The sequence below is a fragment of the Pygocentrus nattereri genome, chromosome 22 (assembly GCF_015220715.1).
Source record: "Pygocentrus nattereri isolate fPygNat1 chromosome 22, fPygNat1.pri, whole genome shotgun sequence".
In the NCBI taxonomy this organism is placed as follows: domain Eukaryota; kingdom Metazoa; phylum Chordata; class Actinopteri; order Characiformes; family Serrasalmidae; genus Pygocentrus; species Pygocentrus nattereri.
In genome coordinates, this window is record NC_051232.1 from 31,889,814 (window position 1) to 31,904,596 (window position 14,783).

At 42.5% G+C, this 14,783-nt stretch overlaps 1 protein-coding gene across 1 annotated transcript in view; it reads left to right on the top strand.

Annotated features, from left to right (window-relative positions):
• Window positions 1-14,754, top strand: part of eys (eyes shut homolog) — a 445,373-nt gene extending 430,619 nt beyond the window's left edge. The window contains exons 46-49 of the mRNA XM_037532720.1: window positions 8,661-8,835; window positions 10,005-10,177; window positions 11,680-11,841; window positions 13,167-14,754. Coding sequence (XP_037388617.1) covers window positions 8,661-8,835; window positions 10,005-10,177; window positions 11,680-11,841; window positions 13,167-14,362 — 1,706 coding nt within the window. The 3' untranslated portion in view covers window positions 14,363-14,754. The remainder of the gene's footprint in view (window positions 1-8,660; window positions 8,836-10,004; window positions 10,178-11,679; window positions 11,842-13,166) is intronic.
• The last annotated feature ends 29 nt before the right edge of the window (window positions 14,755-14,783 follow it).

The window sequence follows — 14,783 nt, forward strand, 5'->3', positions numbered from 1 at the left end:
TTGTCTGTTCCATTTGCACAACAGCTGTGAAATTGATTGTCAATCAGTGTTGCTTCCTAAGTGGACAGTTTGATTTCACAGAAGTTTGATTTACTTGGAGTTATATTGTGTTGTTTAAGTGTTCCCTTTATTTTTTTGAGCAGTGTATAATGCCTGTCATGTATTTGGCTCTACTAGGTAACCAGACAGCTTCATTCAGTTTCTGGTGGCTTAACAGGTCTGTCTTGAAGCTGTGACTATTAGAGGCCTTTGATTTGGGCCATAAATAAGCTTGGTCAAAAAATGGGGAAAACAGTGCCTATGCAATAATTTTAACTACAACTAGCATCCCTATGGGATTCAAGTAGTTTGTTAGCGGTAAGTTGACACTGATTTGTATTAGTTTCATAGTGACTCTTTCAGTAGTGACCTCTGGTCTAAAGCTGCTGCAGCTGTTTTCCATTTCTAACAACCCACACATCAGGCTGCCATTCGTGTTCACGGTCATTGACATATCTAGAACTTCCAGACTGCCTAGAGTGATGAATTTCTCATGAAAGTGGTTTCACCTATTGTAAAGCAAAAAATGACTGGTTAACTCCTCTGTGTTAATGTGGTAGGACTTCTTTTCAGCTCCTGAAGTCCTAACCAATTGGCGAGCTTGCTTAGCTGCATCTACCTAGATACCAAAAACAATTTTCTGCTGGCCGTTTGAAGAATTTTAAACTTTTCTTTACATCCAAAACGTAACAATGAAACGAGCAGTACTGTTATACCCACAAAGTCTTATTTGTCACATACATATAATATTGAACCACCTTCAGACAGCCTGTACCTGTTTTATTTAATCTTATTTATTAACTTTTATTTCTTGTTTTAGTTCTTTATTACTTTTTAACTTATTTTAATTAGTTTATTATTATCATTATTATTATTATTAGATTTTTTTATTTTATTAATCTCATATCTTCTTTTGATCTTAATATCTTATCAATTAAACCTCATTTTATTTTTATTATTATTTTTATCTATTTTTATCTTTTTTTTCACTGTTATTTTTACATTTTCTTTTAATTTAAAATCATTTAAATATAGATATTATTTTATATTATAGCCAAATGCCGATGCTGCCATGTCTACTAGAGGTCTGATATCCAACCCGGGTCAGGTACAGGTCTAAGCAATAGCTGGCGCCAACCCTGCCTCCTCTACCAGAGGTCTGATACCCGACCCAGGTCAGATACTAGGCCTCTAGTAGATGAGGCAGGGTCATCACTTGGCACTAGGTGACCAACTGACTCAGCTGGTGCCAGGAGAACCATTTGGTTACCTAATAGATCCAAATACCAACGCTGCCACCTACTTGAGGTCTCATACCTGACCCGCTATAGATGCAACTGCAGTGGATGGAACAGGCGACTGCCTACTGCGTCCACAGTGGCAAAGGCCTCTATATCATGCCTGTACATCATGGGTGTTTGTGTCAACCAAAGAGAAATCCTGGTTGCCAGGTTTCTTTAGAATGGGCTATTTTTGTCTGCATTGTCTGCGGCCAGTCATTGGTAACGTATATACACCAGTCAGGCATAACATTCTGACCACCTCCTTGTTCCTACCCTCATTGTCTATCTTATCAGCTCCACTTACTGTATAGCTGCACTCTGTAGTTCTACAGTTACAGACTGTAGTCCATCTGTTTCTCTGATACTCTGTTACCCCGTTCTTCAGTGGTCAGGACCCCCATGGACCCTCACAGAGCAGGTACGATTTGGGTGGTGGGTCATTCTCAGCACTGCAGTGACACTGACGTGGTGGTAGTGGTGGTGTTAGTGTGTGTGGTGCTGGTCTGAGTGGATCAGACACAGCAGTGCTGCTGGAGTTTTTAAACACCTCAGTGTCGCTGCTAGACTGAGAACTGTCCACCAACCAAAAATATCCAGCCAACAGCGTCCTGTGGGCAGCATCCTGTGACCACTGATGAAGGACTAGAGGATGACCAACACAAACTGTGCAGCAGCAGATGAGCTGTCGTCTCTGACTTTACATCTACAAGGTGGACCGACAAGGTCGGACTATCTAATAGAGTGGACAGTGAGTGGACGCACAGGTGATCAGAACAACTTTGGACTGGCTTACAGTGAACTTGAGTCTAAAGCTGGGGTCTCAAACTCAAAGTACTTGTGGCCCAGTAGCCGGGTGGTTTACTGTAGCAGTAATAGTGATGAATTAAAAGAATAGCCATAGCATTGTTTTGGTCACCATAAGCTGCCAGAACAGCTTCAGTGTTCCTTGGCATGGATTCTACAAGTTTCTGGAACTGTATTAGAGTGGCGGAACACCATTCTTCTCAAAGATATTCCCCCATTTTGTGTGGTGGTGGTGAGAACTTTGTGGTATGTCAGTCCAAAATCTCAAATAGTGTTAAAATCCTGGGACTGAGAAGGCCATTACATATGTTTTGCATCATTTTTATACTCAAAACCATTTCTCGTCACTCACGTCAGGACAGAACGTTTTACTACAGGATCAGAATAACTTGCGCAGTGAGCCTTCTTTATAAAGCAGAGGTCTCAGACCACTGCCACTGACCAGGTGGTGTATTGTAGTAGTAATAGTATAAATACACAGAGCGGTTAACATTTTAGCATTCACTTCACTTAATTCAACTTACACTGAACAGTAGAATTGCATGGGACTCTTATTATGCTCGCGCTTCTACTGAATGTAAATGAACGAGAAAAGTACTGAGAATGGAGAGCGCTGCGTTTTTATGCTATTCTATTCCTTTCGTAAGCTGTGTCATGAATGTTAGTGAGTTATAACTAAATTATAGTCACGTTTGCACAGTATACAGCATTAATGCAGTGTTTCAATGGTTCCTCTTGTATGCAGCGCTCTATTATTCCCTTTAACCACATAAGAATAAGCCTAAGCTGATTTTATATAGCTGGTGGATGACCAGCCAGAGTGTCTGATGAGTGAAGCAAATTTAGCCATCAAATATAAATATTTAGCTGCAGAAAAATGGAACAAAATGATTTGCAGACCATATTCAAGAATGCATTATAAATATGAGATGGGGCATGAGGAGCTGGGATGGGACCTTAAATGCTTAAATGGCCAGGACTCACCAGCAGGCCCAAAGTATTATTACACACTTTGATGATCTAAGAATAGCTCAGCCAGTTTGCATTAAAGTCACTACAGTTGCTGAAAATAAGCCTTAGTATGTAATAAGCCTTGCCCTGCGATGGACTGGCGGTCTGTCCAGGGTGTATCCTGCCTTTCGCCCGATGACAACTGGGATAGGCTCCAGCACCCCCGTGACCCAGAAGGAGAAGCGGCTTAGATGATGTGTGTGTGTAATAAGCCTGGGATTTTAGAGGGTTAAGACCCCTGCTCTAAGAGCACAGGTTGGCCATGCCAGCAAAATGCCCCCAACAGTAAAACAGAGCTACCCGACCCCCTACTGTAAGGGTTAAAGCATTCCGCAACCATAATTTTCTTGATGCATGCAACATATGCACTGTCCTCCTTGTGGAGAATATGGTACAGGATGATTCATCTGACCAGATCACATTTTTCCATGTCTGTAGCCGAGCGCTGATGGTTTTCTCAAATGTGTTCGTCTTTGTAATGAGGGCTTTATGAGATGAATGTAAAATCTGAAGAGGATGACCATCAATAACATGGATGGCGACAATCAAAAGAATCATGAACCAGCCATTCAGCAGCCTGAAAACGCAAATAGAAGACAGGATATTCTGGAGAAACACCATCCATATTGTCACCAGGAGTCAGAAATAACTGGACAGCAATTAGTAATAATAATAATAATAATAATGATAATAATAATTAACCCTACAGATCTGCCAACCTGTATTTTGCATAACAGGTACACATTTTGTCATCAGAGTACGCTGGTGCGATTTGTCACTCTACGCAAAAATTTGGGTTTAATTGTGAATTTGCAGTATTTAAGTTTAACTGCAAGAGGCAGTAGCGTCTAGCCTTCCGGAAAACAAAAGAAGTAGAGTTTGGCCAGCCATAGTGTTGGGCTCATTCCCAAATGCATAATGTCAGTCATTTCAAGAGACTGCAAATCGACAGCATTAATAATTATGGAAACAGTACTGTGAAAAGTCATGCTTAACAGTCTGCGACACACGTTACTCTCCCAGTTTAAATGACTAGTGAAAAAGCAAGCTAGCATATTTACAATGTATTCATGAATATGGCCTGCAAATTGTTTTTGTGCAGCTAAATATTTACATCTGACAGATTTGCTTCACTCGTCACACTGTGGCTGGTTATCCCTCCTGAGCTATAGAAAATCAGCTTAGGCTGATTTGTTTAAGGCAATGGAAATGGTGTTTATCCCTCTCATTCACCTTCCTCACTGGCCTGGCTTCACAATCGAGGCCGGTGCTTTTGCAGAGGTAAATGGGCTGACATGGATGTGTAAAGTGATATTGTGAATTGAGTTAACTTAATGCACACCTGCCAACCTTGGAACGATACTTAACAACAATAACTTTGTAATTTGCAATCTAGCTTGCTTTTTCACCAGTCGTTTAAGTTGGCATAGAACCATGTCACAGATTGTTAAATGTGACTTGTCACAGTATTGTATTCATAATTTTTGCAGCCTAATCTAAAATAGACATGATGTCAGAAACGGACGACTGTGACAGGAACAGAGAAAGCAGCTCTATTGGCTAAATAAACTTTGCACTACTGCATGCACCTAATATTATCCCAAGGTTGGCAGATCTTTCTTTAACTAGTTCTGGACGGATTGTTCTTGGTCACGTCCTGCACTGACGTTGGCAGTGACCTGAGGAACAGCTGCTCTTCTGTTGATCCTTACACTAAAGTATGAGCATCACGTTAACTGAATGAGCACTTTTGACCACACAGATCTAGATGCAGTTGTCACTTTAGTCCCTGTCCCTGTTGAAACCCTGTCCAGCTGAGCAGTCTCTGTGACTGAAATCTCTGCCATCCTTTCCCCAGTAATGATCCCTCTTTCAGAGTCATTTAGATCTTTTCCTCTTGCCACCTTCATCCAAAACTGACATCAGCTGGGCCTGCTCAGCATTTTTATACATGCCACCAAGTAGGATGTTTATTCCCTTATTTTATTACTTATCATGCAGCGCACCTGCCTGTATAATCATGTCGCTGTTGTCTGCTTTTGGTCTTTTTCAGTTTATGACATAATATAAAAATACTTGTTGTCCTTTACACTTACTGTATGTAAGTTTTATGATGAATGGACTTCAAAATGACTTGTAAAAAATTCTAGTTCCATTGGCTTACATTAAAAGTAAAGTATGTTATTTCCTTCTCCTGTAAAGAGAGATATTTTGGAGATACAAGGTTTTCTTCCGACAACAGCGATATGCAAAAGATTGGGCGGCCCAGGTCAAATGATTTTGACACTACCTCTACAGAAGACACACTTCTGTGTCTATTGGAGAAAAAGTATCTGCTCAGACCCGTCAAGGCATGGCGTCTGCAAGACCTCTGAAGGTACCATATGGTATTCGACATTAGAAGCAGATCTTAAGTTGCGAGGTGGAGCCGCCACAGATCGGATTTGTAGTTCCAGCAAAGCCCACAGATGCTCCGTGGGATTGAGATCTGGCAGATTTGAAAGTCAGGGCAACACCTTGAACCTCTTCATCAAGTTCCTCAAACCGTTCTCGAACATGTGCAGAGAGAACACCATCATCTTGAAGGAGTGTGCCTGGTCTGCAGTGATGTTTAGGTAGGTGGCATGTGTCAAATTGACATCCACATGAATGACCAGACCAGAACTTCGACCAGGGCATCACACTCCTTTGATCGGATTGTCTTGTTCCCACAGTGCATCCTAGTCTATCATTTCCCCAGGTTAACCCACAAACGCACCCAGCTGTCCACGTGGTGTAGAAGAAAATGGGACTTATCTGACCTTCCTGTATGGTCCAGTTCCAACGCTCACTGTAGGCTCTTTCAAGGGTGGAAAGGGTTAGAATGGGCACTTTGACTGGTCTGCAGCTGCATAGCTCCAGGCGCAGCCCTTCTGTCAGTTTAGACCACACAGGATAGGCTTCTTTGCTCTTGTGCATCCATGAGCCCTGGGTGGCCGACACCCTATCAACGGTTCTTGGTCCACTGCCAGTAGAGTAGGTACTCGCCACTGCTGACCAGGTACTCATTTCAAGCCTGGCCGTTTTGGAGATGGTCTGACCCAGTTGTCTAAACATAATTTGGCTCTACCTCAGGTCTTCATGCCTGCACACTGACTACAGCAGCCCTTTAATAAATCCCAGACCTGGACTTGCACTGCCACTATGAGATAATCTACATTGTTCATTTCTGTGAGTTGTCATAAGGTTTTGGCTCATCCGTGAGTGTGTGTGTATTCATACACACGCTTCTTCCTCTTGCTTGCTCTCCGTCTCCTTTGATCTCTCCTTCTCTCCATCTCCTGCTCTCTTCCCACTCCCGTTCTGCTGCCCGGTTCTTCTCTCCTTAGCTAACTTGAAAACAATCACCCACTTAAACCATCTGCCTCTCTTTGTCAACACCACATATTTGCTGTTTTGCCACAGTCACTTGAGAGCGAGTGAGCAAGTGTGGGGCGTAGACGGCTTCGCGCCATGAATATTCATGAATGAAAACAGTTTTCTGCACATCCTGAGTGCTGGCATGACTAATTCAGCAGGCAGGCTCCGACTGTAGGCACCGCTGACGGGCTCGGCGATGACCCAAAGCAACTGCTGACCCCGATCTCCACATATTTCTGCTTACAGGAGCGAACCTTGTGTTTTCCGAAACAGCAGCTTTTTTGCAGAGTTTCACATGTGGCAGAAGGAAAACAGAGGTGCAAATTTCATTTGTGGTTAGGGCTTGTTTGTTTGCTCCGGAAAAACAGTTTACAGCAGTGGAATTAAAGGAATGCTGCTATGTCTATGGAATTTCTATGGAGTTTTCTCTATACACAAAACACTTCCAATAGAACACGTATAGAATAAGTACAGGAAAAAGTACGGTCAAGGCATGATGTGGCAGATTTTGTTGAAAAACGCTGGAATGTTCCCTAAAAATGGAAGCTTTTTCTGTTGCAGTGATGATGAAAAAGGTACTGGCTCTGATCTTTTATGCTGTGTAAGTAGGACGATAGTAGGAGGATAAGAGACTTGAATATGTAACAGGTTCACTGAATTTGTTTGAAGTTTTTTTGGCGTGTTTGAGTTTGTGTCCTCAAAATGCCAGCGCAAAAAGCCCTGGAGTCAACATGTAAATGCTGTTTTGTTAATTATCGCTTTATGTACTGTAATATATCACGGGTGGTGCGGGGCTTTTATGTGCCAACATGACAGTTTAACGCACCTTAAGTTAACCAGATCTTTGTGGCATTGATTGTTGTTTTGAACGGCTACTGGTCAACAAGGATGACTGCAAATTTCAGTGAATCTGCAGGTAGTGATGTTAAATCATGTCAAAATGCCCCTGGTACGATAGTAATAGTAACAAATAACAATAAATAGTAACAATAAATAAATTAACCCTAACGTAACCCTAGTTGCTTTGAGTAAGTGGATTTTTTTTCCATTATGTACATTAAATTCTCAAGAAAAAGCAATAAATTGAGCATATTTTTCTCTAATAGATAGAAATCACCGGTTCAGTTTCACATATTGTGAAGCCACTTCCAAAAAGAAGACGCCCATTACAGCCCATGGCTTTTTGACAGTCCTGTGCAAAAAAAAAAGAAGAAAAAAATCAAAGTTAAAATAAGTTTTAACAGCTGAAATAGCAGGACTTTCCAAAACTGGAGTTCAGAAAACATTTACACGACCTAACAACCACCTGGAAGACCTGTGGCCATTTTATGGAAAATTCCTATCTTTTTGTCTAAAGTTAACTTAATTTAGGAATCTTATCTTATCTTACAGCATCTTTTCTTATCTCGACTTAGGAAATCTTAACTTAGTCGAGTGAAGGCGACAGTCAACTGTCATGTCTGTTACCTAGCAACCAACCACACACACGCTGCTGAAACATAAACACATAATCAGGCTAGGTAGTCAAACAGCTAACGTTAGCTACTGTTGTGAAAGTCAAATAAAACAATAAACAAAGTTAATAACTCTAACGCTGCTAATAATCATTAGTCATTTTTTTTACTGAATTATTTTTAATTACTCTTTTTACATTCGTCTGTGTTTATTGTGTGATTTTATCGTTTATCATTTATATTATTCAACATTATCATTGCACGTACAGCGCTTTGGCCAACTGACGTTGTTTTTAAATGTGCTTTATAAATAAATTCGACATTGACGTTGACAAAGTGATCGAACATTTGTAGATAAGCTGTAGTTCACACAGTAATACGTATTGCTATACTTGTGGGGACCCCATGTCCTCACTGTGGTAGTACTATACAAAATGTTTGCTCAAGTCACGACATTTAGCTGGTCCTCACTTGAGCATGTGTTGTTTTCACCACTTTTGGATACTGAGATTAACATCAGGGTTAGGTTTAGGTTTAGTATTATTTAGCTACGGTAACACAAAAATCAATAGAAACCTATGGACGTCCTCATATGTATAGCAAGACAAGTGTGTGTGTGTGTGTGTGTGTGTGTGTGTGTGCGTGCGTGTGCACTTTTGTCTTTGAAAAGGCTGCATTTTTGATGTACTGTTCCGGACGAGAGCAGACGGGAAGTTTCGTGCTCCAGGAGAGCCAGAAGGTCAGCCTGTGTCGGGCCGCAGCGTGGGTCAGTGTGGGGTCACTCCCTGCAGCCTTGTCCACTGCCAGAATGGAGGCACCTGCGTGGATTCTGGATCCTCTGTGTAGTAAGTTCTCCCGGTCTCAGTTATCAAAGTACACCATAAAGTACACAGTGACTTTGCCCTGTTCTTAGCTGTGTGCTGTGTCTGTCTGACTGGGAGCATCTTACACAAACACAGCCAGTCAGGAGCTTCCACACTCACACCTACTCTAAACGGCTGGTTTGCTGTCGTCCACAGTTTAAAGTAAAAGTGAGAAGACAAAAGCTATAAAATATCCTCTCATTATACCGCATTTGTCTCAAATCTTGCTCTTATATCTAATAGTTTTCATTTTGAGACTGTTGTAAGCTTATTATTAGATGACTGATGCCTTTCTACACCTTTATTCCTTGTTTTTGGTGATCACAGTGTCTCACTGTCTTGGCTGATCTTTTTGCTTGTTGTATAAAATATACTTAAAGCAATTTATCTGCCAATATTGTGAGATCATTTGACTTAAATCATTAAATAACAAGTAGAAATGTCTGGAAATTAGTTATAATAATCTATACTAAACATACTAAACTCCCATATTGAGAAATATCATATATAGTCACTAGATATGAGATAATATCATTTATTTGCAGTGCATATGTTCAGTCAAACAGGCCTGCAGGACCCTCACAGAGCAGGTACTGTTTGGGTGGTGGGTCATTCTCAGCACTGCAGTAACACTGACGTGGTGGTGGTGGTGTTAGTGTGTGTTGTGCTGGTGCGAGTGGATCAGACACAGCAGTGCAGCTGGAGTTTTTAAGAGGATGACCAACACAAGCTATGCAGCAGCAGATGAGCTGTCGTCTCTGACTTTACATCTACAAGGTGGACCGACGAGGTAGAAGTGTCTAATAGAGTGGACAGTGAGTGGACACAGTGTTTAAAAACTCTAGCAGCACTGCTGTGTCTGATCCTCTCGCACCAGTGCAACACGCAGTACATCAGTGTCACTGCAGTGCTGAAAACGACCTATCGCCCAAATAAAACCTGCTCTCATGGGGGTCCTGACCACTGAAGAACAGGGTAACAAAGTGCAGAGAAACAGATGGACTACAGTCTGTAACGGTAGGACTGCACAGTGCTCCTATGTGGTCAGTGGAGCTGATAAAATGGACAGTAAGTGTATAAATCTTATTTAAATGCCTTTCATATGTACTACTGTCCCCGTTTTAAACCCTTGTCCACTCCTGCCTCTTCAGCTGTCAGTGTGTGTTGGGGTGGAAAGGTGCTCTCTGCTCTGAGAGAGTGTCGTTCTGTGATGCCGAACACGCTCCGCCTCCCTCCTGCGCCCGTGGGTCCACTTGCGTCCCGCTTCCGAATGGCTACACCTGTCAGTGTGCTCTGGGCACCGCTGGACAGTTCTGCCAGCAAGGTAAGACTAGTGCTGACCTCTCTTCTGTGTAAGTGCATTACAATAGAAATCCCTGTTAAAGCAATCCAATACACTCTTAAAAAAGATGGTTCTTTAAGGGTTCTTTAGTAAATGGTTCTGTATAAACACTCAGAGAAGCATTTGCATGCTTAAATGGTTCTTTGCATGATGAAATTCTTCTTTTGGATGGAGAATGCGTCGTATGTGGCTCTCCCCAAGAAGGGTTCTGCTGTTGTCACGATGTCAAGCTTGTAACAATAGAAGAACCCATTTTGGTGTTATATGGAACCCTTTTCAAAAGGTTCTATGCAGAACTGTGTACTACACATTCTCCATCAGTCTGAAGAACCATTTCACCATGCAAATTGTTCTTTGAGAGTTCATGGCTCTATAAAGAACCACCGTCTTCACTAAAGAACCCTGGAAGAACCGTCTTTAAGAGCGTAGGGAATATATCAAGGGATTGATTTGAGAGGGTGATGAAAGTGAATGCCACCCCCTCAGTTAAATTGAGTCCGAAGGTTAATGTTCATATTCACAGGGTTCCAGTGTAATGGAACAGTGAGGGGAATCCCACCGAATTTTCAGAATTTTGCAATAGAAAGAGTCGTTCAGAGTGTGAACCGCTCTGTTATAGAGAGACTTACCGAGTCAGAACTGCTCACAGTGGTGGTGAAGGGAACCAGACGTCCCCCTCTAAAAGCTCCTCACAGAAAGTTCCTACACGAGATGGTTCTGAATTCACTGCCTGATGACTGAGACGCTGTTTTATGAGTTTTGTGATGTTTTTTGGTGTAAAACATATTTTAATACATTAATGGTAGAAGAATATAAGAAGAGTGTTCTAAGGCAAAATATTCCATCATCATTCCATATGAACACTCAGAAGACTCGTGTAGGTTCTCTGGTGGTTCTGGATGGTAAATAAAGTGCCTATATCTGTGTGGTAGTCATGGCGACGCCTGGTTCCCATCACCACCACTGTAAAGACGTCTGAACCATTGCTGAGTTACATCTTAGAGTTACAGATTACAGTGTAGAAGTGACACCACAGACCTCCTTATGCAGGGGTTCGTAACTTCTTTTACAGTGCCAGCTTATTTTGGTGCTTAAAATACCTATATTTATATTTGCCTGCATTTCACAGGATCAGGCCACTTGTCTTGTAGGCCATGGAAGCGTTTATGCTTGTTTTTGTGGGTCGCAAGTTGCAAAGGGCTGTAGAAAATGTCCAAACTTTGCATTTGACTCTGATCTGAATTGGATGAAAAGGCAGCATTTTGCGTCTTTTGTCATATTGAAACAACCTGTAAAAAAACTGCAGACGTGCATGTGTAAAGAAATCAAGCGCTAATGTCAGTGTTGATGCCAGCTTGTAATTAAATGTGTAATTGCATGATTAGATTTGAATAGTAGAGCAAAACTACATAATAATTCCACTTCTGGGGTTAATTTATTAATGTCCTAAGAATTGATGTGGGTTTTTTTTTTGCCCCCTACAGTTCTATCCATCACTGACCCGTTCTTCAGTGCTAACCAGTCCTCCTGGATGGCATTTCCTCCGGTCAGCATGAGACACAAGACGAACCTTCAGCTGCAGTTCCAGACTCTGGCACCAGAGGGCATCCTCTTCTACACAGCGCAGTATCTGAGTGCTCGGGCTGGTCAGCAAATCCCAAACTCTTTCAGTGTGTTCTTAGTCTGTGCTCTGCCCGACGTAGCAGGGGTCTAAAATAGTGCTTCACTGCGTCAGTGTTTTCGCTCACTGTCCACTTTATCAGCTCCTCTTACTATATAGCTGCACTCTGTAGTTCTACAGTTACAGACTGTAGTCCATCTGTTTCTCTGATACTCTGTTACCCTGTTCTTCAGTGGTCATGGACCCTCACAGAGCAGGTACTATCTGGGTGGTGGATCATACTGGAGAATAGTCCACCAACCAAAAACTGTGCAGCCAACAGCGTCCTGTGACCACTGATGAAGGACTAGAGGATGACCAACGCAAACTGTGCAGCAGCAGATGAGCTGTCGTCTCTGACTTTACATCTACAAGGTGGACCAACAAGGTTGGAGTGGACACAGTGCTTAAAAACTCCAGGAGCACTTCTGTGTCTGATCCACTCAGACCAGCACAACACAAAGTACATCAGTGTTACTGCAGTGCTGAGAATCATCCACCACCCAAACAGTACCTGCTCTGTGAGGGTCCATGGGGGTCCTGACCACTGAAGAACAGGGTATCAGAGTATCAGAGAAACAGATGGACTACAGTCTGTAACTGTAGAACTACAGAGTGCAACTATACAGTAAGTGGAGCTGATAAATTGGACAATGAACATAGAAACAAGGAGGTGGTCGTAATGTTATGCCTGATCGGCGTATATATGTGTGCAAAAATGCAGCCAGTCAGAACAGAGCTCATTTACATAGGCTATATCAGTCTTTTAAGGCACAGAAACAAAAAAGAAGATTCTAAGGAGTAAAGAGAAGCAGGAACACGTACAAATGAAGTATAAAACCACAAACATCATAAGTGGGGGTAAAAAGGGGAACCCAGGTTAATGCATATAAAGTAATCCGTCCTCTGCTAGGAACACCCTTAACTTCTGCAAAGTTTAGTGCACAATTTTTTATTTATTTGAGGCGTTTAACATACTGGAAAATATAAAATATAAAAGGTGCCCATGAATTTTGCACCGGCCATACTGTTCAACCCTGTTCAAAGAAGTGCATGTTCTGTAGAGAAATTTCAACAAAACATGCCATTTGACCAAACATTTACATACAACTGTATGTAGAACTTGTTGGAAAAGCATCCCAGGTGGTTCTTCATGATGCTGCTTAAGAGAACAGGTACATCAAGGTCAAGAGGGTCTACGCTGAAGAACCTAAATTAGAGTAAATAATGCGCGTTAACAAAGACTATAGTATCACCTGTACTATATACACAAACAGACTGATTGACCTCCAATTTGTGTCTTATTTCAAGGTGACTTCATCAGCGTGTCTCTGTCTGCTGGATTCGTGCAGCTCCGCTACAGTCTAGGGGACGGCACGATCGTTCTGCAGTCGCAAAACAGAGTGGACTGGACCGGCAGGACCTGGCACAAGGTGAAGGCCGGGCGAGTGGGAAACCAAGGCTACCTGGTCCTTGATGACCAAGAGTTGACGCGGAACTCCTCAGAGGGTATGACCACTCTGGACGTCGCCACAGACGTTTTTGTCGGCGGCTTGTCCAGCCTGAACTTGGTCTCGTCCAATGCGGTGGAGAGAGAGCCGGTGGGTTTCACTGGTGGAATTCGCGAGGTCATTGTTAATGGTCGTGACCTGGAGCTCACAGAGGGAGGGGCGCTGAGGGGGGCAAATGTGGGCGACTGGGACGGGACAGGATGCGGGTACAAAGTGTGTCAGAATGGCGGCTACTGCCGGCCCGTCGGTCTCGATTCATTTGTGTGCATTTGCCCCCCATCGTGGACGGGCACCCGTTGCGATCAGTCCATTCATTGCGTTGGCAACCGGTGCCAACATGGCTCTCTTTGTGTTCCCAAAGTTGCTACTGCCTCATATTCCTGCGTTTGCGCCCTTGGATGGAATGGGACGTATTGCGATCAGCAGGTGTCAATGAAGACCGCGCGCTTTGTCGGAAATTCATATCTTAAATACCGAGATCTGAAGTATAATTCGAGAAACCTGATGTATACGCAAGTATCATTTAACCTTTCCGCAAGCTCGGAAGACGGGCTGGTTCTGTGGATGGGACGTGCGGAGAGCGAGGACGATGACTATCTTGCTGTGGGACTTCAGGATGGTCATTTAAAAGTTGCCATGAATCTCGGCGAGAACGTAGCTCTTCCTCTCGTCTCCCGGAAGGTGACGCTGTGCTGCGAACGGTGGAATTACGTGTCTATTACCCACAATCGCACAGTCGTCCAGGCTTTTGTTGATGGTGAGAGGGTCATTTTTGAGGACATTGACCCTTTTGAGCGCTATGTTGCCATTAATTACGGAGGTGTCTATTATTTTGGAGGCTTTGAGTTGAACAGAGATGTAACATCAGTCTCATCTGGTCTCTTCACCACAGGCTTTGTGGGAAGCATCAAAGATGTTGTTTTGTATCAAGACACAAGAGCACTGCAGTTTCTTCAAACCTATGAGGGTTTTAATGTTTACCAAGGAGAAGATTAGATATCCCGTACTGCACAGCAAAGTTTTAGAAAGTAATTTTAGATGTATTTATTGGTAAAATTTTAGAAATTAATTCCTTCGAAAACTTTGTCATTCATATGGATTTGGTTATGAGAAATGGGGAAGAAAAGTCTGCATGCTCAGAAACTCCACTGGACTCCTTTTACACAGTGGTCATTTTAGTAAATGTTCTGCAGGTGCTCTTGTGGCTGATCAGTCTTTTTTCAGCAGAAACCAAAAATAGAATGTTTTCTGTTCTTTCTTTCAAGGTGCTAACCTCTTGTCAAATGTATACACTGTTTGCTGTTCTTTTTATCTGCCCTCCAGGGGATTCTGTGCACTCCGTACTCATTCTGTACATTGAAAAATAAACAAAAAACCTCTTTATTGAACTCTTGAGTTCTTCTTCTCCTGACGCATT